The 21,428-nt window shown below is 42.5% G+C and overlaps 1 protein-coding gene across 1 annotated transcript in view; it reads right to left on the bottom strand.

The window, feature by feature from the left end:
• FLT3 (fms related receptor tyrosine kinase 3) overlaps positions 1 to 21,428 on the bottom strand; it is a 54,289-nt gene that overhangs the window by 18,582 nt on the left and 14,279 nt on the right. The window contains exons 2-15 of the mRNA XM_028726397.2: positions 18,889 to 19,010; positions 17,171 to 17,367; positions 15,683 to 15,798; positions 13,775 to 13,895; positions 13,068 to 13,222; positions 10,930 to 11,066; positions 10,309 to 10,462; positions 8,072 to 8,237; positions 3,609 to 3,715; positions 2,532 to 2,640; positions 1,972 to 2,144; positions 717 to 820; positions 494 to 626; positions 299 to 403 (exon numbers count right to left, since the gene is read on the bottom strand). Of these exons, the coding sequence (XP_028582230.2) occupies positions 299 to 403; positions 494 to 626; positions 717 to 820; positions 1,972 to 2,144; positions 2,532 to 2,640; positions 3,609 to 3,715; positions 8,072 to 8,237; positions 10,309 to 10,462; positions 10,930 to 11,066; positions 13,068 to 13,222; positions 13,775 to 13,895; positions 15,683 to 15,798; positions 17,171 to 17,367; positions 18,889 to 19,010 (1,899 nt within the window). The remainder of the gene's footprint in view (positions 1 to 298; positions 404 to 493; positions 627 to 716; positions 821 to 1,971; positions 2,145 to 2,531; positions 2,641 to 3,608; positions 3,716 to 8,071; positions 8,238 to 10,308; positions 10,463 to 10,929; positions 11,067 to 13,067; positions 13,223 to 13,774; positions 13,896 to 15,682; positions 15,799 to 17,170; positions 17,368 to 18,888; positions 19,011 to 21,428) is intronic.

The raw sequence follows: 21,428 nt of genomic DNA on the forward strand, positions 1-21,428 counted from the left end.
TTAGTTGGTCTTTAAGGTGCTACTGGAAGGAATTTTTTTTGTTTTGACTATGGCAGACCAACACGGCTACCCATCTGTAACTGGATCCTGGATGCTTTAGTTGAGATTCCTGCACTGCAGGGGGTTGGACTAGATGACCCTTGGGGTCCCGTCCAACACTAAAATTCTACGATTCTGTGACTCCAGCTCCCATCCTCTCCAGCAAACACAGCCAATAGTCAGTTATAAAGGAGTCCAAGGACATTTGGAGAGCCACAGATTCCTCATCCCTGCATTACAATATACATGGATAGACTACCTTTTAACATCTTGACTGCGACCTGGACAGACACTCCCGTTTCACTAATTCCATATGCCGTGGCATTCACCACTTTCCCAAAAGCACCGGAACCAAGTTCTTGCCCTACAAGAAAAAGGGAAATGAACATGTCCTCCTCATCTTGCAGTTTGGTGATGCGCTTGCTAATCTTAGGATGAGTGCCACCAAACTCACCAAATTCCAGATTTTCTCTGGGAAACTCCCACTTGAGCTCATACTCGACCTCGCTGAAATCCACGTAGATGTATTCGTTAGAGGAAGATCCAACCATCTGTATCATCTGCAGCTGGCTTTTGTACCTTGATTGCTTCAGGGAATGGGAAAAGAGGAATAGTGAAAAGGACATTCAAGGTAACAGAGCAAAGTGAAAAAGACAGACATTGGGTTCAGCTGTTACCTTCTTGTAGTTTTGGCAAATTAAGACACACAACACAGCAATGACCGAAAGGCAGAATCCAGCAGTTGCATATAATGCAACATTATCGGACAGGGGGTGTTCTCCTGAAATTTGAAGAGAGGTGGATTGTTAAGCACTTTATTGTATCGTCAAAGATAAAATGACTTTGCGCATGTGATGAAACATGGTCTTATCTACAAAAGCTCATGCCGCAATAGAGACGTTGGTCTTCAGGGTGCCACAGGACTCATTTCTGAAGTTACAAACTTTTAATATATTTTTACATACCATGGAATTTAGCATGGAACCCATGCTTTGCATTATAATGTGGCTCCCACAGAGCAAATAGAAGGATGTTGGAATTACAGATAGGTAGCCGTGTTGGTCTGCCATGGTCAAAACAAAAAAAATTCCTTCCAGTAGCACCTTAAAGACCAACTAAGTTAGTTCTTGGTATGAGCTTTCGTGTGCATGCATGTGCTACTGGAAGGAATTTTTTTTGTTTTAAGGATGTTGGAGTCATTCATAGAAACAAGCCAATAGCAACATTAAAACAAACCACCACACAATACCCATAAATGAGACAGATTAAAACCTGTCGTGCTTCCTTTTTTGGTGAGCACAGTATTATTCTTTAGAGGTCAGTGTGTCCCCAGCTGAAAAATCATTTATATTTAAATTTAAGAGATCCAGGTTTAAGTGAGTCCCACCCACCGCTTCCATGGTATCACTGAGAAGCCTTGGTCTAACCACTATCTTCTAGCCTCAGTTTCCCACTTGTAAAATGCAAACTGTGACTTGTCTTAGGGTTTACCATGAAGGCATAGCACAATAAGAAGATGGTGGGGAAACAAGATACAACTCAGAAACCCAAAGGTGGCGTTCCCGTGGTTCCAGCACATCATGGAATCAGAGGCAAAGGACTTAGGTCTTGAAAACTCAACTGAAGTTCAAAGTCAGGTTAGTAAAAATGCATAGTTTGTTCAAAGCTCCATGGGGGCAGATCTCTTTGGGACTCTAAAATCCAGCTGTTGCATATAAGCAATTCTTGCCAATTGCCTGAGAAAGTGCAAACCTCTCCCCTGTTCCACAACATGTCACAGATGTTATTGGGCTACAGTTCCCATCATCCATTCACCATTCTGGCTGAAGCTAATGGGAGTTGCAATTCGAAAACATCTGGAGGGTACCACATTGACTATTCCTCCTTACACAGACTGCCAAATCCATCTTTACAGGCACCTCCGTACAATACCTTTTTCAATTAAGCTTGTTTCACAGTCAAAGCCCACCGAATTGTTGGCACAGCACTCTACGTAAAATCTGTCTTCTACTTTCGATAGATCTAAAGTGCTGTTTACAATCTGGAAACCAAAAGTATTTCCGTCATACGTGTTGTTTGATATTCCACCTGCGATTTCTGTGCAACTGTGGGGAGAAGAGAGCCATTTATGTTTTTCATTGTTTACCCAAACATCTAAAAAGTCAAGGGCATCATCAGAAGTGTGTGCTGTATATATCTTAATATTCTTTCAGTAGCTGTATAGGAATGGAGAAGCTGATCACTTAGCTTTTTTAGCTCACAGATCATTTGTATTTAACAGATGTGTTTAGATAAACATACTATGGGCTGGAACAAGGGTGGGAAACCATATATGATGTCAGGTGTAGCACAGGTAAATGGGGAGCTTGGATGAAGCTTTGCTGGTGCCACAAACAGAACTTCTTGCAGAATCTTAAACCACAGCATCTCAGCTGCTTTTAAAAAAGCAGCCACTAACATCCATGGAAAGGGGCATCAACATCTTTATTTACTTTGTTTTCTTGTCAGGACACTGTCTCCAGACCCAAGATGCTGCAGGCCTGCTCTCAGCGGCGCAAGAAATCTGAGTTGATGTCTTGTACATTTTTAAAACAGGTTTCCCTGCAAAAGATACAGCAAAACAGCACAGAGCCCTTTAGAACAAGAATTCCTGAACTTCATCAGAGCAAGACTCCCTATACTTTGAGCCTCCCCATAAATACATGACCTGCAGGACACGGGTGGCACTCTGGTCTAAACCACCAAGCTTCTTGGGTTTGCCGATCATAAGGTTGGCAGTTTGAATCTGAAAAATGGGGTGAGCTCCCATTGCTCTGTCCCAGCTTCTGCCAACCTAGCAGTTCAAAAGCATACCAGCACAAGTAGATAAATAGGTACCACAGCAGCAGGAAGGTGAACAGTGTTTCTATGTGCTCTGGCACTCGTCACCGTGTTCTGTGCACCAGAAGTGGTTTAGTCATGCTGACCACATGACCCAGAAAAGCTGTCTGCAGACAAACGCTGGCTCTCAGCCTGAAAGTGGAGATGAACTCCAAAATGGCCACCATGCTCTCATGATAAAAAAAAGGGAAGATTTTGTGTCCCAAATTTTGGCTTCAAAGTGTTGGAGGGTATGCGATGTAAGGCTACGGGTGAGGGTATCTCTCTCCTTGAGCCAGGCCTCTCTTGGGCTGCATACACAATGTACATTTAAAGCACAAGGCTTCCTCTGTAAATCTTGGGAACTGTAGTTGGTTAAGTATTCACATTTTTGCAGAGCAATTTCCCATAACGCAATGCACTTTTTGTTGTTGTTGTTTTTCACACTTTAACCTGCATAATGCATTTTTGTACACACTACGTGGTTGGAGAATGGCATTGCAAAATTCAGAGAAAGTGCAGATTTCAGAGGATGGCTGTGTTTTTTCTTTCAGGAAGTGAGAATAAGGTGGGTTTAGCTTTAAATGCAAACTGAATTGCGTTTGTCTCCCAACCCTCACAAGAAGAAGAACAAACAAACAAACAACAGCAGCATGGAGGCAAGCATCAAAGCAATCTGTTCTCTCCCTCCCTCTCTCTTTTAAACTCACTCTTCACGTAGAGTTTTAATGTCCTGCTCACAGACAAATCGTCATTTTCTGCGTAGAACACATATTCCCCTGGTTGGTCCTTATGGTCACAGAATTTTGAAGAGATGCTGTTTCACAAAGGAAGGAAGGAAGGAAGAGTCACCCAAGCATGTATCCATATGCATTTGTGATTTAAAAGGTGGTGGTTGTTTTTAAACCATGCCAGGCAGCTATCAAAGAATGAGAGCCCAACATAGCATCGTGGCCAAGCTACATTGGTGCCCTCTTCCATGAATAGGAATGGTGCCCTCACCTTGAAGGCATTAGTTCTGGAAAGAGATTCATCAACTCAGTAGCAGACAGCATGGTAGGGCAGGGACGTTTACCTGACCTCCAAGCAGGTGAGTCACTGCTGCTTGTTGGAAGGAGAAGGAGGGGGGCACAGTGAATATGCATGAGTAGGAGCACTAGATTGGCTCTGTGGTACATTTACACTGTGCTGCGCTCCCCACAACATTGTCCTTTCCCTTCTCCTCCCTGTAAGCAGCAACAACTCATCTGCCAGGAGGTCAGGTACAGTAGGTGACTCCACTCCACCATGCCACCAGCTACTGCCTCAACTAACAGAAGAAATTCCTTTGGAACCAGTGCCCATTCTACTAAGGTTAGGGGTTTTCTAGTACAGTAAGAACAACCACACAGTACTTCTGGGGCAAAGATAGGGCAGGGGACCCTGTGATCCTCAATATCTTGGTGGAGTCCAGCTCTCGCCAGCCCCAGCCAGCATAAGAACATACAAAGAGGCAGGGATAGGTCAACGATGAAACCAATGAAGCTTAAGCTTCAGGGCTCCTAATCCCAGAGAGGCCCCAGAGGTGACTTTAGTCTACATTGCTTTAAAATGTTGGGTCTAGTAGACCCAATTTGCGTTGCCCGACTCAAATTGAATATTTTTTTGTTGTCTATATTTTAACAACCCCAAAGTTTGAGAGTCAGTAGCACAGATGTTAGGATGTGGTGATCTGCCATGGGGGAAGATAACAGTGGTTACCCTGACCTTGTTGCTGGTTGTGAAGGAGGACCCATGACCGTCCAAGCTTCAGGACCCCATAAATGTAGGTCCGCCACAGCAAAGAGCCCTGTAGGATCAGGCCCAAGGCTCACCTGACCCGGCCTCTTGTTCTTAGAGGGTGGTCCAATGGTCAGGGTTCCAACAACACATAGGGAGCTCTGTGTTCCTCATCAACTGCAGCGGCAATGTCACATATTGAAAGGCCTTTGAAAGTGCCCTTACCAGATGCCTTTCTCTGCCATGGAGCGAGCTCTGAAAAGCTGGTTCTGCAACCTTTGTGCATGATTCCGTTTGAAGCAAGGGAAAGCTGGCTTTGGAAGGTGCCTGCCAGAGATCACCTCCCTATCACAGCCACGATTCCCAGGGAAGAATGGCTGTATACATAATTGTATACCTGCTACTTCAAAAATAGTGTTTAAGCACACAACAGTACCAGAGGAATCTGTTCCTCTCAACTCCGGAAAAGAAATCTGGCTGTGGAAGGGCTGCCTTGGACAGATGGGCAAAAATAAGACTGCAAAGCATCCTTTAGAACGGCAACATTTAAAAACATTCCACACAAATAACATTTATGCGCTGAGTAATGGGGAAACCCCTCCTTCAGCTACTCAGTGTATCCTGCAAAAGTATTATTCATTTCTGTAATGGACCAGAAATAAATCTAAGTATGTTACAGACATCCTGGAAAACAACAACAAACAGGGAGAAAAGTCCCTCTGTTGCTGGTGGTGAGTGATGCTCAAGGACCAATGTGGCAGTGTTTATGTTTTCTTGTCCGGCAACTTTGGGCACTGCTACAGAATCTCACCCTGCGTCATATTTTATAAATAGCTGTTTTGTACTTCACAGAGGAAGAGAAAGAAGACATATAATACTACTCAGTTTCAAGGCAGAACAGACAGAACCCAAATACAGATACCTTAACATGTTAGTTAATTGTATTAAATATTTCAAAAATGGTACTTAACAAATGTTGCCAGTGATTTAGGAACATAGGAAGCTGTCTTATACAAAGTCAGATCACTGCTCCAATTAGCTCAGTACTGTCTACACAAACTGGCAGCAGCTCTGCAGGGTTTCAAGCAAGGAGTCTTTGGGAAACAGATCTCAGTAACTCATGATTTTCATCTTACATAAGACACCAATATGGCAACCTCCAAATTCCTCTCCCCTCTCACCCACCCACCCCCTAGTCTCAAAACTCTCCCACCCACCCTCTTCCTTTGCAGTTCAAAATAAAAGTGGCCGATTGAAGCAAGCTCCTTTTTAAAAATAGAAAAGTGTGACTGACGGAAGGCAACTTTGCCCTCCCCTGTGCCCTGCAGATGTTTCAGGCTACAAAACTCCTCATCCCCAGCCAGTATAGGATGGTGGCAGTTGTCGTCCAACATCTGGAGGTTGCGGAAGGCTGATGTGACATATAATTGGGCTCTGATGTAACAAATGGCTAGTACAGTGGTACCTCAGGTTACATACACTTCAGGTTACAGAAATAGTGCTTCAGGTTAAGAACTTTGCTTCAGGATAAGAACAGAAATTGGGCTCTGGCGACACGGCAGCAGCAGGAGGCCCCATTAGCTAAAGTGGTGCTTCAGGTTAAGAACAGTTTCAGGTTAAGAACGGACTTCCAGAACGAATTAAGTACTTAACCTGAGGTACCACTGTATACATAAAAGGGTAATAAAATGTAGGGAATCAAGTAGCATTTATACATGAATTTCAGTTTCATGAGACCGATTCAGTGCAGGAGTTTCAGCCAGCCTGCTTGAAAATAAAGGAAGGCTTGCAACAGACATTGATACGTTTTTGGTTTAATTCTGGGGAAGTGAAAGTGAGCGGAGAGATACCTTCTATTTTACAAAGAGGGAACAGAAAAACCAAAGGGCACTAAGAACATTTTCTGGAAAAGCTTAGAGGAAGTTGTAGGTGGATGGGAGTCATTATGGTGTGGCTTGAAATCAAAAGCCCAAAAAGAGAGTGCTGTGTGGAAATTTACTTTCCATTTGGCTTCAGGCAGAGCAGAGAACTGGAGAGGGAGAGCGACTATTGATCTGCTTGGCATCTCCCCTCCCTTCCTAGCCACCTTTCTCCCTAGGAGGGAAAACATATAGGTCCTCTTTTATCCATTGGGAAGAACTGCAATGGGCAACTGAGTAGGGAAATGGCTTCTCTCCCCCATCCCAGAAGATCTGTGCTTGGAGGGCTCAGATAATTTACTTTGCATAGATTCAATCCTTGGCATCTCCAGGGAGGGCTAGGAGAAGACCTCCTTCCTGAAACCCTATAGGGATTTGGCCAATCATTGTAGACCATGGGCTCTCAAACTGTGGTCCGTGAACCACCAGTAGTTTGCGAGCTTCACTCAGGTGGTCTGTGCTGTGCCTATGGATTTATGGTTGAAGATGGGAGACAGAGCAACCATCACAGTGAATATCCGTATTGTTCTTTGAATAGTATTTAGGAAGCTACCCTATACTGAATCAGACCATTGGACCACCGAGCTCAGCACTGTCTGCACTGACTTTCAGCAGCTCTCCAGGGTTTCAGACAGGGCCCAACAGGTAGCCCTACCTGGACCAGGACCTTTCTGCATCCAAAGAAGATGCTCTGCCATGGATTTACACACATTAGTCACAGCTTTGGATCCAGCACAGAGCAGGCACAGCCTTTGTTACAAATCTTTAGGTGCCAGGCAAAAGCGTTTCTCTATAACGAGACCTTCGGCTGGTTAACATTCAACGGTCTTTTAAATGTGCTTGTGGGAGGGGCTGGGTTAATGATTTGTTTTTGTTTTATTATATATTTTGTGTTCTCATTTTGTATTTTTATGTTGTGAACTAGCCTATGATCTTTGGAAGAAGGGTGGTATACATAATAATAATAATAATAATAATAATAATAATAATAACGTCTCCTCGTGGTTGCCTCAAAGGATGTGTGCTCTTGCAAGTACACAAAATGGGTCAATTGATTTTTGGGCAGGTGGGGTGGGGGTACTAAAGCAAGATATATCCAGCTTGAGGCTAGAATAATGAAAAGATCCTCTCATCCCTTATATGGCCAATTGATCACTGCAAGACTGAAGGCCTCCTGCAGACACCATTGATGGTGGTTTATATATGTCCTGAGTTTTCTGCTGCATTGACTCTGAAGAAACGAAGAAATACAATGTGCAACATGAGATGGTGAGCAGAGCATGGGGGGGGGGGTTTGCAGTGCATTTTTGTCTAAAACAAGAACCATTAAGGGTCTTTTTCAATCACCTTTTTATCTAACCAGAGATTGTGGCAATACAAAACATGGGAAACAAATACACAGAACGATTCTAAACCTGTTGACTCAGAAGGGTGCAGAAAATAGTGGCTGCAAGTCTTTACACACAACAGAAGCACATTCAAAGAAAGTTAATTACCTGTAAACATCTGTGTAAGTCTGTATACAAGGAAATGACATTTGGGAAGACATCCATATACATCTAATTGATGGATATGCTATTAGTGTGACTTCAAGGCACAACTTTTCCGCCACATCAGCTTCAAAATCTTCCTTTGCGTTGGTGAAATTGATAAAACCCTTATCTGTTGAAAGATATATCAAAATGATGTTGTGATATTTTTATTTAAAATGAAAACGTTTTCAGAAATAATTTATTACCCTGCATTTCCCTTCCGCAAAGGAGTTGCTCAAAGCAGCTTACAAATAAAAAAAGGAAGCTAAAAGCAACAATAATCCGATCCTCAAAATACAAATCAACAAAGCAAAAAACTTCAGAAAAAAAGCCAAAACCCAAAGACTGACAGTAGCTATGAATGCATGCAGCAGGAACAGAATCAAAAGCTTGTTTTAAAAGGATGGCTTTCAATTACCAACAGAAAAGGAATGAAGAGGAAGATAACCTGAATTATTGGGGCATATGCAGGGCCCCACCAGAGAAGTCACATCTACACCATACATTTAAAGCATATTTAAGGGACATGGGTGGGGCTGTCGGTTAAACCACAGAGCCTAGGGCTTGCCGATCAGAAGGTCGGCGGTTCGAATCCCCACGACGGGGTGAGCTCCCGTTGCTCAGTCCCAGCTCCTGCCAACCTAGCAGTTCGAAAGCACGTCAAAGTGCAAGTAGATAAATAGGTACCGCTCTGGCGGGAAGGTAAACGGCATTTGTGTGTGCTGCTCTGGTTTGCCAGAAGTGGCTTAGTCATGCTGGCCACATGAAGCTGTATGCCGGCTCCCTCGGCCAATAAAGCGAGATGAGCGCCGCAACCCCAGAGTCAGCCACGATTGGACCTAATGGTTAGGGGTCCCTTTACCTTTACCCTTTACCTTTACTACCACCAAAGAATCCTGGGAACCATAGTTTGTTGTGGGTGCTGGGAACTGTAGCACTGTTGGGGTAACATACACTTCCCAGGGTTCTTTGGGGCAAACCATGTGCCTTAAGTGTATGGCATGGGTGTGGTCAGCAAAAGCCCTCTCATGTTTTGCCACCAATCTTGCTTCAAATTGAAAAGGCACAGGTAAGAGGGGAGCAAAAGGCAATCTCATCAGATGGGCAGATTCACATAAGAAGAGAGAGTCCTTCACACACCCTGACATTGCTTTAAATGTCAAAATTCACCTTTTTTGTGTGGGGGCGGGAAATCTGTTAATTTTCCTTTCTGTCAGTTTCAGTTCTTGACATTTCCTTATCAGTTATTTAATGAATTTCTCCTAACATGCACATTTGCATGCATTTTCGCAAAGCATATCCCCGCCCCCAGGATAATGCATTTTGGTCCATCATTGTCCAGATTACATGCGTTTCTAGGCACACTTTGCCCCAGTGTATGCATTTTTGTACATATTACTTGGCTAGAGAACTGGATCACAAGATTTGCAGAACTGTGATTTTTTGAAGGGTGACTGGGTTTTGGTTCTCATTTTGTTCCAGAAAGTGAGAATCGGGTAGATTCACCTTTAAATGTGAACTGTATCGAATTCTGCCCCTCCCTCCGCGTCCTTAGCCTTGATGCACAATAATTTTCACCCTAACCTGAGAAGCAACAAATACTTGATAGGTCACAAGATAGGTGCTTAATTCCTCAACAGAATATTAATTCAGTGCCAAGCACACTTTGTCTGTCAGAGCAACACAGTTCCTTCTTAGAGGACTTGAAATCAGACAAGTATTGCTAAGGCATTAAAAGATTCTCAGCTAATCTGCACCAGCAAATATTATTCATTGATGCTATTTAACTCTCTGCGGCTGAAATTCTTGTGCTGATTTTTTATGCTGGGATTTTTATATGAGGTTTTTAAAATTTTAATATTGTATTATTTGCATGCTAGCCAGATAACACTCTTATTGGGTGACATATAAATGCCATTAACACATAAAATAAAAACAAAATATCCTGGACAATGCATCATTCTCATGTTGTAAATTCCATCATAGGAAATGCAGTGAAACAGGCACACGTGAAACAGGCGCAAAGGGTGTGGAAGCTGCTATGTGTGTATCTATGCATTTATTTTATAAACCATCTAAGGCTGCAATAGTAACCTCACCCTGGAGTAAGCCCCATTAAATTCAATGGGATGTAGACATGGTTCAACAGGTAGCAGCTTTCTATGTCCCTGTGCAAACATTTTATATGACAGATGACTTACCTAAAACTGTAACCAAAGCACTCTTATTTGCAGCAAGTTCTTTGGACGAGCAGTTAAAATGTCTGTGACTCTGTGTTTCCATTGGGAAAACAAATGCATATTGCGTCTTAACCCTCTTGGAGTTCAAATTCTTCCTTCCTTCGAGTGACAAGCCCTATTTTTTTAAAAAAATAAAAGTTAGTATTTAAGAGATGGTGACATTCATTTGTGGTGTGGAGCTGTGCAAAGCTTCAGAACTACTGAAATCAATAGGAATTTAGCGAGTCACAACTAATGTAGGTCTCATAAGCTTTTCAGTGGGTTGAATCAAAAGTCTGGCTCCAACTCAGTATTTTAAAAAGTATATTACGACATTAATATGGTGCTTCTTTCAGAACCAGAGTTAGGCAAGAGTCTTCAAAATGCCATTAGCAAGCAGGTATTTTGGTAAGAGGCACTGGGAAGTGCTAGAAGTGTGGGAACTCTCCCTGACTGTGGTCCTGAACCTTTGAGACACTTGGAAAGCAGTAAGATTTCTGAACAGCTACACAGGTACAAGAGATACACAGGGGATTTTAAAGTTAGTATTTTTAATATAAGGCTACAGTAAGTGCTGACAGGAAAATGGGTTCCTCTTGGTACCTGAATCAATTGCTTGCTTTCAGAATACCACTTCATTCCAAAGTTATAATCACCAGATATACCACGACATCTTAAAAGCAATGGCTCTCTTGTTTTAAGAAAGAATTCCTGCATAGAGCTTCCTGGTACACTTAGATCTGAAATATAAAAATAATTCCAATAAAATAACAATACCAGCAAATAATAATAATAATAATAATAGTTACTACTACTACTACTACTACTACTACTACTACTACTACTACTATCCCTTTCCACTTACCAAAGTAGTGCTTAGGGTGGCTAACATCATTCAAAATGCAATAAAATGATCAACAATTAAATGCTAATGTGAAGCAGCAACAGAGCAGATAATTAAAACAGAGTTAGCTTAGAATGCCAAAATCAATGGAAAACGCACCTGAACAAAATTATCTGGCCCTAGTAAAACACTAATAGAATTTTGAATGAGCACAAATGCAACCTCAGAACTAAACACAGCAAGTGTTAGACACACACCTCCATCAACTAGTTTCCAAATCCCAAAGTCATCCTAAGTGCACACTTACACACACACTTGGATCCAAGCTGAAGGCAAAGTCTCAGGCTGCTTTTGCTGAAGATAAAGGCAGTGGAAAGTTGAATAGGGTCTAGTGCTTTGCCTTGGTCTGGTGTAGATGCCCAGTTAGTAGAGCATGAGGCTCTTAATCTCAGGGTAGTGGGTCAGAGCCCCACATTGGGCATTGCAGCCCAGCATTGCAGCGGATTGGACTTCATGACCCTCAGGGTCCCTTCCAACTCTACAATTCTATGAGTTCCCAGGGAGGGGCAGAAGAAGGTCTTCATGAGAATAAGGAGGGCTGGTTGATGATGTGTGTTTTTTTAATCAGTCATCAATGTAAATAATACATTATAAGATTCCAGGAAGGATGGAAGGAAGGAAGGAAGGAAGGAAGGAAGGAAGGAAGGAAGGAAGGAAGGAAGCTAACCAATTCTAGAGTGCTTAGTGTCAATACTTAGACTATAAGTGACTTGGAGGAGGAGGAACCGTTTTAAATTATTGCAAATATCAGGGCTCCTTTCCCCTCCAACTCATAGTGTCCTGAAGAAGTGTGCCAAAACATTTAAATAAATACAGTGGTACCTCGGGTTAAGAACTTAATTCGTTCTGGAGGTCCATTCTTAACCTGAAACTGTTCTTAACACTTTCGCTAATGGGGCCTCCAGCTGCCACTGTGCGATTTCTGCTCTCATCCTGAAGCAAAGTTCTTAACCCGAGGTAATATTTCTGGATTAGAGGAGTCTGTAACCTGAAACGTCTGTAACCTGAAGCATCTGTAACCCGAGGTACCACTGTAAATTCTTTTGCTTGAACACTTTAAATAAAAGAGATCTTGCACATGTTTTATTGTCACAGAACATAAACACAAACCATTCAACAGAAAACATGACATTATTTTCACAGTTCACATAGAAATACGGGCTGGATGCCCGGGACTGAACCAGGGACCTTCCCCGTGCAAAGAATCTTCTCTTCTTGCCCTTCCCCAATTGAAAAGAAACAATGCCAGGCAACACTTTGCACCAGTAAGGCAATTTCACCCTATCAATTGGCAGCGTCACATTTTATGCCCATCAAAATCTGTGACTGGAATGGAAGTATAAAAGCTGATTTGGGTGGTGCGTTGGCTATGCTTCGCAAAACCAAGAACTGAGAATCTTACGGGAGGTGAGAGATCAAATCGATTTAACAAGAAAGGATCGCAGTTGAACCACAATGATCCTTAGACTGCCCAAACTTGTACATTTATATTTCTGCAGGCATTTTTCTTCCACTGACAAAAAGAGAAACCCTGTGCAGCAGGGATGGCAAACCTGTAGCTTTCTAGATGTTGCTGGTCTGCAGCACCCCACCATTCTTGATCCCTGACCACACTGGATGAGGTTGAGGGGAGTCAGAGTTCAACAGCAGGTTTCCCATCCCTTCTGTTCATAAGGAATTATTGAAGGCAAACCCTCCACAAACCTGTCTAATGAAACATTCCCTCTGCTATGCAAGCGTATGGAAGACCACATTGGGTCTTATTAAAGAAGTGGTACTGTTAGCATGAATAAAGGGGCTAAAGAGTCCAAACCCATAAATACATTTGTATCTTTACCTATTGTATAGAGTTCGGTACAAACTTTTCCAAACTCGTTAACTGCACAACACCACACATGTTGTCGAAAGAGCAATTCGTTGTCTCGTAATTTCAGCTGGGCCTGTTGTCTTCCATCCATGTCTTCACTTTGGGCAGTCTTAGAACTTCTGCAGCTATACAACAGAATGACAAAAGGCCACGTGTTCAAAGCCAATAACACTGCTGTCGTTATGACTCAAGAATGTCTCAAGAGGACTCCAAATACAGGCTCCTGCTGGCCCAAACTGTAAAAGCCTCCTGTGAAATCTGGAGCAGGTCTTTGGCATTTTGGTGCAGAATGAGATTCTAAGAGAAGGGTGGTTCAAAACAGGATTCTGAATTTTTCTTCGATCTGTATGCTGCTCACATTTTAGAAGTAGTGAGGCACTTGCTAAAACATTGGTTCCTCTCACTACATATACATATTTGATTTCAGAATGGGGTTTTGCAGGGGGGGGGGAGGAAAGGGGGCAAGAAGCTTGCAATTTCAGTGGCTGGACATGAAATTCTACAGAACAAAAGGAGAATCAGATTACTGTATTTTCCCTTTTATACAGTCTATCAATCGTGCATGTTTGTGGTGTGTATGCAGTCTTATCTCAGTAGGAAGATGTCCATTCTGAATGTAGAGTTGAAAGCAAAAGAAAAGAAACCATGACAGGTTGGTAGCAAAACAGGTGACCTACCTTTCATCAGGGGTCTTGCAAGAAAACCATTCAAAATTTGGTTTAGGATATCCTTCTGATAGGCAGCTTACAGTAACTTCTCGCTGCTTATTTAGTATAAAATATGGCTTTCTTGGGCTTTCTATTGAAAATAATGCAAGAATTCCTTATCATTTATTTATTCATGGAAGTATTTTACTTTTATTATTTATAGTCAATCTATCAATCAATCAATCAATCAATCAATCAATTGTTCATTTATCAGAGCACTAGCAGCCTTGTACCCAGTGTTGGTCAGGAACTCTAAGAAGTCCCCCCCCCCAAAAAAAAACCCAGTGCAGTTTTTATATCAATGGTTGAAATCAATGCAGTTTGGAATGGTTCAGCCCACCATCTTGTCTCAAAATGGCACCTAGTTATATACAAACTTAGACCGTGATCTCAAGAACCGTGATGGAAAATTTGGTCTTGATGCCTTAAGATTTATCCAAATGCAGAACAAACAAACAAACACATTTCACAAGGGAGAGAGAGAGAGAGAAAGTGCATTGTTCGTCGATATTTACAAAGCTCTATCAACCAAATTCACATGAGTAATGTTTCTGCACCGGCTGTATACTGAGATGCTGAAGTTATTTAGCTGTTTTCACAAAAGGGCTAGACATTTTGTTCATGTAAAGGGTTCTATTTTGTCTCTCTCTAGTCAGATCCTCCTCTTCCTCCTCCTCTCCACAGCAAGACACCCTTTTCCGCAGGTAGGGGCTTGGACTCAGAGGCAGAGAGGCTGTGCCTCCGCATCTGAGCCCCACATCGAAAAGGGTGCCTCACTTGCTGGCTGCGGAAGGTAGAGCTCAACTGCTTTTCTCTCAGAGGCAGTGCTGCTGTCGCCTGCTGGCTTTTCTCATTGACTTTGTGGGTGCCCAGCCCACACAATTTTATTGTTGTGGGTTCCCAAGCACACATGGCCCCCAAGAGTTGGCTCCTATGATTCCCAGCAACCCTTAACAAACTACCATTCCCAGAATTCTTGGGGGGAAACCATGGCTATTAAAGTGGTATAAGAGTGTTTTAAATTCATGTTGTTTATGTAACTCCTCTCTCGCATTTTCTACTCCTCTTCTCCAACAAAGAGACAAACATCTCTTTGTAAAAGAAATTATAGAGAGGATTGTAGTAGCTTCACAGTCCCCTATATTTTTGAGCCATTTTCCCTTTAAAAGCTGTCGGAAATTCTGAAGAAAATTTTCACATAAGAGATAATAATAATAATAATAAATTATTATTTATACCCCGCCCATCTGACTGGGTCTCCCCAGCCACTCTGGGTGGCTTCCAACCAAATATCAAAAATAATACAGTCAGACATTAAATACTTCCCTAAACAGTATTCTTCAGGTGTCTTTTAAAAGTAAAATAGTTGTTTATTGCCTTGACTATTCCTTACACCTAGTTTCAATCCCACTTCAACCCCACCCTCAGCAAAACAGGGAATTGTCTTCCCTGCATTTCTTTTTAAATATGAAGAGCAAATGTTGATCAATACTCTTAAACTTCCCATCTGCTCAAAGCAGGAAGCTTAGAAGAGTCACAACACATCAGGTTGATACTTAAGGGGGAATAAATAAAAATCCAGCCACCATTGAAAAATGTAATTGACCCTGAGCAGCTCAGAGCTTTTTCCTGAGAGGGATGATGTACCCTTGCTTGAAATGAAATGAGTGACGTGGGAAAAATAGCACACAATACCAGAACTGAAAGAGGGAGGGGAAAATATTCAAATAAGGAATGGGAAAATCCCTGCAGGAGGAAGAATCCAACATGTTTTGCTGTTTCAAAGTTAGGCATACATCATACATGGACCCGTTCCTGCCCTATCATCCTTCATCAAGTTGTGATCAAGCCATTCCTTTGTCTCCATGTCATACTTACTTTTTATATGAATTGTAAATGTCACCCTGTAATTATCGGTTTTGGTTTTAATGGACAGCGTGTGGTTTCCAGCCTGGGTTTCTCTAATTTTTGGAAACTTCTTTGAAACAACATGCCTATACAATAGGGGGAAAGCATCCATTAAAAAAACAAAAAAACAACTTCATGTGAAAGTAAAAGGAAGCAGAACAAATTGACAACAAAAACAACACCAAGCAAGCAAGCAGGCAAGCAAAATCTGTGGTTGGGACCAGACTAAGGTAAAAGGTAAAGGTACCCCTGCCCGTACGGGCCAGTCTTGACAGACTCTAGGGTTGTGCGCCCATCTCACTCAAGAGGCCGGGGGCCAGCGCTGTCCGGAGACACTTCCGGGTCACGTGGCCAGCGTGACATTGCTGCTCTGGCGAGCCAGAGCCGCACACGGAAACGCCGTATACCTTCCCGCTAGTAAGCGGTCCCTATTTATCTACTTGCACCCGGGGGTGCTTTCGAACTGCTAGGTTGGCAGGCGCTGGGACCGAGCAACGGGAGCGCACCCTGCCGCCGGGATTCGAACCGCCGACCTTTTGATCGGCAAGCCCTAGGCACTGAAGCTTTTTACCCACAGCGCCACCCGCGTCCCAGACTAAACCATCATACTAAACCATCAGACTAAACCATCATACTAATCATTCTGTGGAGAAAGGCCTTAGCCAAATTGGAAAAGGGCTATAGCTCAATGGTAGAAAGTCTGCTTTGAATGCAGAAGGTCTCAGGTTCAAGGCTTCTTCGGAGGTTTATCAAAGTACTTATTGCACCGGGATCCTTTTAAATTCCCCTGCAACTCAAATATGTGATGGCTGTTGTCTCATCGCAAGAGAGACCGTATGTCTACATTCAGTAACTATTGTTGAATATTGTAAACTGGACAGGCTGATGTGGCAGCTTCACTCTGTGTGGTTGCAGGTGCCCACCCCACCTGTTGTTTCTGACTTCTAGCAAATAAGTGAAGAGTGCTAAACCGCCCTTTCCTAAGAAAGAACCTCTGTCCAGAATGACAGAAGTGAACCTCTTTCAGTGGAATCTTAAGTGAGTGGGTGGCATTCAAATAAATTTTACTCAGAATTGAAAATTTTGATAGCGGCTAAGCTACATCCCTTCAGTTCAATGGGTATGCCTCGAGTAAAGCTTAGCTCTTTGTATTTAATTGAGGTGAATTTAATTGGTAGATTTAAAGATTAAATCTGTGTGTCAAAGTAGGGACATATAAGTATATGAGAAAACTGTGCACTCTGTGTAGTTGTGGCTTTTGACCCAGCTATTCCTTCTGCTGAAGAGGCAAGTCGCTGCGAATTGCCTCTTCAGTAGTGAGAACAGTTAAGGCAAAAACGACAAGTAAAGCTCCAGCTGCTCGTATAATCTTCCCCCAGATGCTCAGCACTTTTCTGAACCAGAGCAAATAATAAGAAATTCTATCACAATCATCACCCAATGTATCTCTTTGCTTACCTGTTCTCCAAATCCAGAGAGGAATTACAGTTAGTCTGGTTCTCTTTAAAAAACCAAAGACAGGTGATGTTCTCTGAAATATTTACTATTGCTTTAATTTCAACATTTTCAAGCACACCAACTTCGAAATCTGTTGCTGCTTCATAGATATTCTCACTGCTTTGATAATACAGGGAACACTTGCGGTCTTCTTGGGTCTGTATTGCATGAGATGGAAAGACATATTTTACCACACTGGTCTTTTTTAAGATCTCTGCTTTATTTATTTTATTTAAGGATTTATTCACCACTTTCAAACAAATGTTTCCGAAGCAATGTACACCATCACACGCACACACTGTATATAATGTATACATAGCAGTCTAGAAACTGATCTTAAAAGCATTTAACATAATGTATACATAGCAGTGGCGTAGCGTGGGGGTGCAGGGGGGGCCGGCTGCACCGGGCGCAACATCTGGGGGGGCGCTCACTCTCTGCCCCTAGGGCAGAGGGGGCGCAAATTACTTGCCTTGCCCCGGGTGCTGACAACCCACGCTACGCCACTGATACATAGCAGTCTAGAAACTGATCTTAAAAGCATTTAACTATAGTGGTACCTCGGGTTAAGTACTTAATTCGTTCCGAAGGTCCGTAGTTAACCTGAAACTGTTCTTAACCTGAAGCACCACTTTAGCTAATGGGGCCTCCTGCTGCTGCCACACTGCCGGAACCCGATTTCTGTTCTTATCCTGAAGCAACGTTCTTAACCTGAAGCACTATTTCTGGGTTAGCGGAGTGTGTAACCTGAAGTGTATGTAACCTGAAGCGTATGTAACCCGAGGTACCACTATATAATATTTCAAATATAGAAGAGTCACTCTTCAGGGAAAGCCCTATTACAACATACATTAGGAAAAGAGCCAATTGCTAGGCCTTAGATAAAGTTCATTAAGAAGCTGATTCCATAGAGCTGGTTCTTCAGATACTGATGGGCTCATAGATGCTAAGGATCTCTTGGCGGGCTGATTGATTGATTGATTGATTGATTGATTTGACATTTCATTCCTAGCTCCTGCACAGGTGAACATTCTTTTCTAATATCATTAGATATTAAGAGCTACCCACCTAAGTGGGTAAGAGCCAACAACGGAGTACACACTTTGCATGCAGGTTGCAGGTTCTGTCCTGGCATTTTCAGTTAAAACTGGGATGGGGAACCTGTGGCCCTCCAGATATTGCTGGACTGCAGCTCCCAATATCCTGGACCATTGGGCCATGTTGACTGGGGCTGATGGGAGTTGGGAGTCTAGCAACATATATCCAGATATGTAGACATTAACATGTGTTTTATTCTGTTTTTAGGTTACTGCTGGTCTTACATAGCTTTGAATATTTAAAAGACCTGCTTTGATGTGCCTTTGGTAATTGCAATGGTTTTATTTTATTTTTGTAAACCATGATGAAGTTTATTATATGAAATGAAATAATGAAATCTGAAGGGCCAGATTCCTCAAACCTAAATTAGAAGAATATTGTATGTTTCTAACACAGCATACATTTAAAACACATTTAAAGTTCAGCTGGCACCAAAAAACTAGTGAAGCGGGTACCACCTGAGCCTCTTTGGGGAAAGAATCCCACAAACTGCAATCTATCTCCCTTCTGAAGTTGGTGGGACGGGAGCAAGGTCATTGATGCTGGTCTTCACCGACCACACAGGTTCATATCCTTTTTACCTCATGAGAAGGTGAAGATTCCAATGATCCTGACATTATATTGTTTCGCTTGATTAAAAGGCATGTAATCTCTGGTGCACCCAGGCCAATCACAGCCGTGGATACCAGTGTAAGAATCAGAGCTGAAAGTAAAAAAAGGGAAATGGAGGCCATTGTTATGAGCAGGAAATTGAAGGTAATAGTACAAGGACAATACGATCAATAAAAGAACATCACAAAATGCAGAACCAGCACAAAGCATTCGCCAAAAGCATAAACACAATCCAGCATAAAATTAATAGAAAAGGCAACCTTAAAATAGCAAAGGTTCTGCTAATCCTGTTGCCCTCCATAAATTAGAGGGCTGATGAATGTCTGGAACAGGCAGCCTCTCCACTTGTCGAGTTCTCAGTACGATTTGGAACCCTGATCTTCCAGGTATCTAAACTGTCCCCTCTTCTAAGGTGAATTGGAACAGTCACTGCCTTATTCTACCGACTCCCTTGGAAGGTGGTGGGTTCTCCTTCACTGGAGGTTTTAAAACAGAGGTTGGATGGACATCTGCCAGCTGCAATTCCTGCCTTGAAGGAGGTTGAACCAGATGATCCTTGGGGTCCCTTCCAGCAATTCTACGGTTCTATTATTAATTTAGGTGCATTTATATCCTGCCATTTTACAATGAGAATCACACACACACACACACACACACACACACACACACACCCTTAAATCAACATAAACAATCTTGTTTAAAAAGCTTAAAAGAGTAAAAGGTGGGGAAAGCGTAAAACAATTCAAGTGACGGTATTCTGTAAAGGTTCGCTGCCTGTTCTAATGTAACCTGCAATGGCATTGAGTCACTGGTACAAGATCAATGCAATATGACCTGATTAGTGTTGTGAACCGCCCTGTGATATTTGGGTGAAGGGTGGTATACAAATTTAATAAAGAAGGAGGAGGAGAAGGATAGGCTTGAAGGTGGTGTATTGGTTGGACGAGGACCGGGAATACCAGGATTCAACCCTCCCCTCAGTCATGAAACTCATTGGGTGACCTTATGCCAGTCACTACCTCTCTGTCTAACCTACCTCACAGGGTTGGTTTGAGTTAAAAGGGGGGGGGGCATGTACACCACATTGAACTCCTGAGACTGAAAGGGAGGTATAGATGTAATGAATAAATAGTTAATGTTTCCCAGAAAATGAAAATAAAGTCGTGACTACTTTGTACTCAGTTTGAGGTATGGTATATTTATTTACCCGCACTACACTTACCTGTGGTTTAAAGCCACATCCTAATCCAAAGGATAAAAATGACACATAAGGAACATGGAAAAGTGAAGTAAAAACAAGGAACTAACCACAGATAAAGTGCTCTGCATTTGGTTTTGACCTACTCAAACGGGCTTACAGTTGTTCTGCTTATTTGAACCTAAAGTGTTTTTCTTCTAATGTCAGTCCTGCTCAGAGTAGACTGAAATTAATATACATGACTAATATTCCTATACCATTAAAGCATATCAAAGCAATTTACAACTTTAAAAGGATAAAAACTATACAATAAAAGCATTCTAAAAAATAAAAACAATTTAAGAATCGTTTTAAGAATCAACAAACCACTGTGGAAGATGCACTCTTAATTGCCTGCGCAGGCCTGGCAGAATAAAAAAAAAGAAAAGTTTTCAGCAGCTGATTAAAAGTTGGCACAGAAAGCATTGATTTTGGTCCATTAATGTCACTCTGAGTATGATTTAGGTGACTACAACCCCAATAAAAGCTCATTCAAACAAACTGGGCCGTTTATAAATACTCTGCATTCTTGTCAGACCTTCCTGAGATAGCTGGGCAAGGCATAAGGACCACAACCGAAGCAACAACACAACAACAAAATAGTAATCTAATATAATGGAATGCTTTACGAGTCAGCTCAATTGCCGGACCAGCCCTTTCATTAGGCTAAGTGAGCGGTCTACCTCAGGCGGTAGATGCTAAGCTATCATAAGTCCAGTAGCTCGTAGTCCTGGGCTGGAGGTTCAAGAGGCAATGCCTTCCTTTTCCACAGCATTAATGCTTTCCTAGTTGGGCACCTTCAAGCTTTGCTGCCCCCCTGACCCTCAAGCTGGGAAGTGCCTTTGCTCTGACCCCCTCAACCTTTCTGAGTGGTGGGTGGAAATTCATTTTTTAAATGAATGCATTCTGCACACAGCCACATCTTGCCCATATCCTCGCCCCCTTTTGTGAAACTCAAAAGTTTGGTTCTGCCTCGCTGTGAAACTCAGCTCCTTCTGTTCTCATTTATTCATGGTGATATTCTTCCTTTGCATCTGTTTGGAGCAGCTTTCCACACAAACCCTGCCTGCCTCTGACATCTTCTCCATGCTTTTAGGCGCCTCCTGTTTATAGTCGCCTCCACTTCCCCCGATGGCCCACCCACCCTGAGGCAAATTATGCCAGAAAACACAATGATGCCCATTGACCTCATGGTCGGTGCTACAAACGCCATTTCCATTGTGCGCCAGAGCTATTGGGCAAAGCAGACTCCGTCTCTTAGCTGGCAGAAAG

Source organism: Podarcis muralis, chromosome 4, assembly GCF_964188315.1.
Source record: "Podarcis muralis chromosome 4, rPodMur119.hap1.1, whole genome shotgun sequence".
In the NCBI taxonomy this organism is placed as follows: Eukaryota; Metazoa; Chordata; class Lepidosauria; order Squamata; family Lacertidae; genus Podarcis; species Podarcis muralis.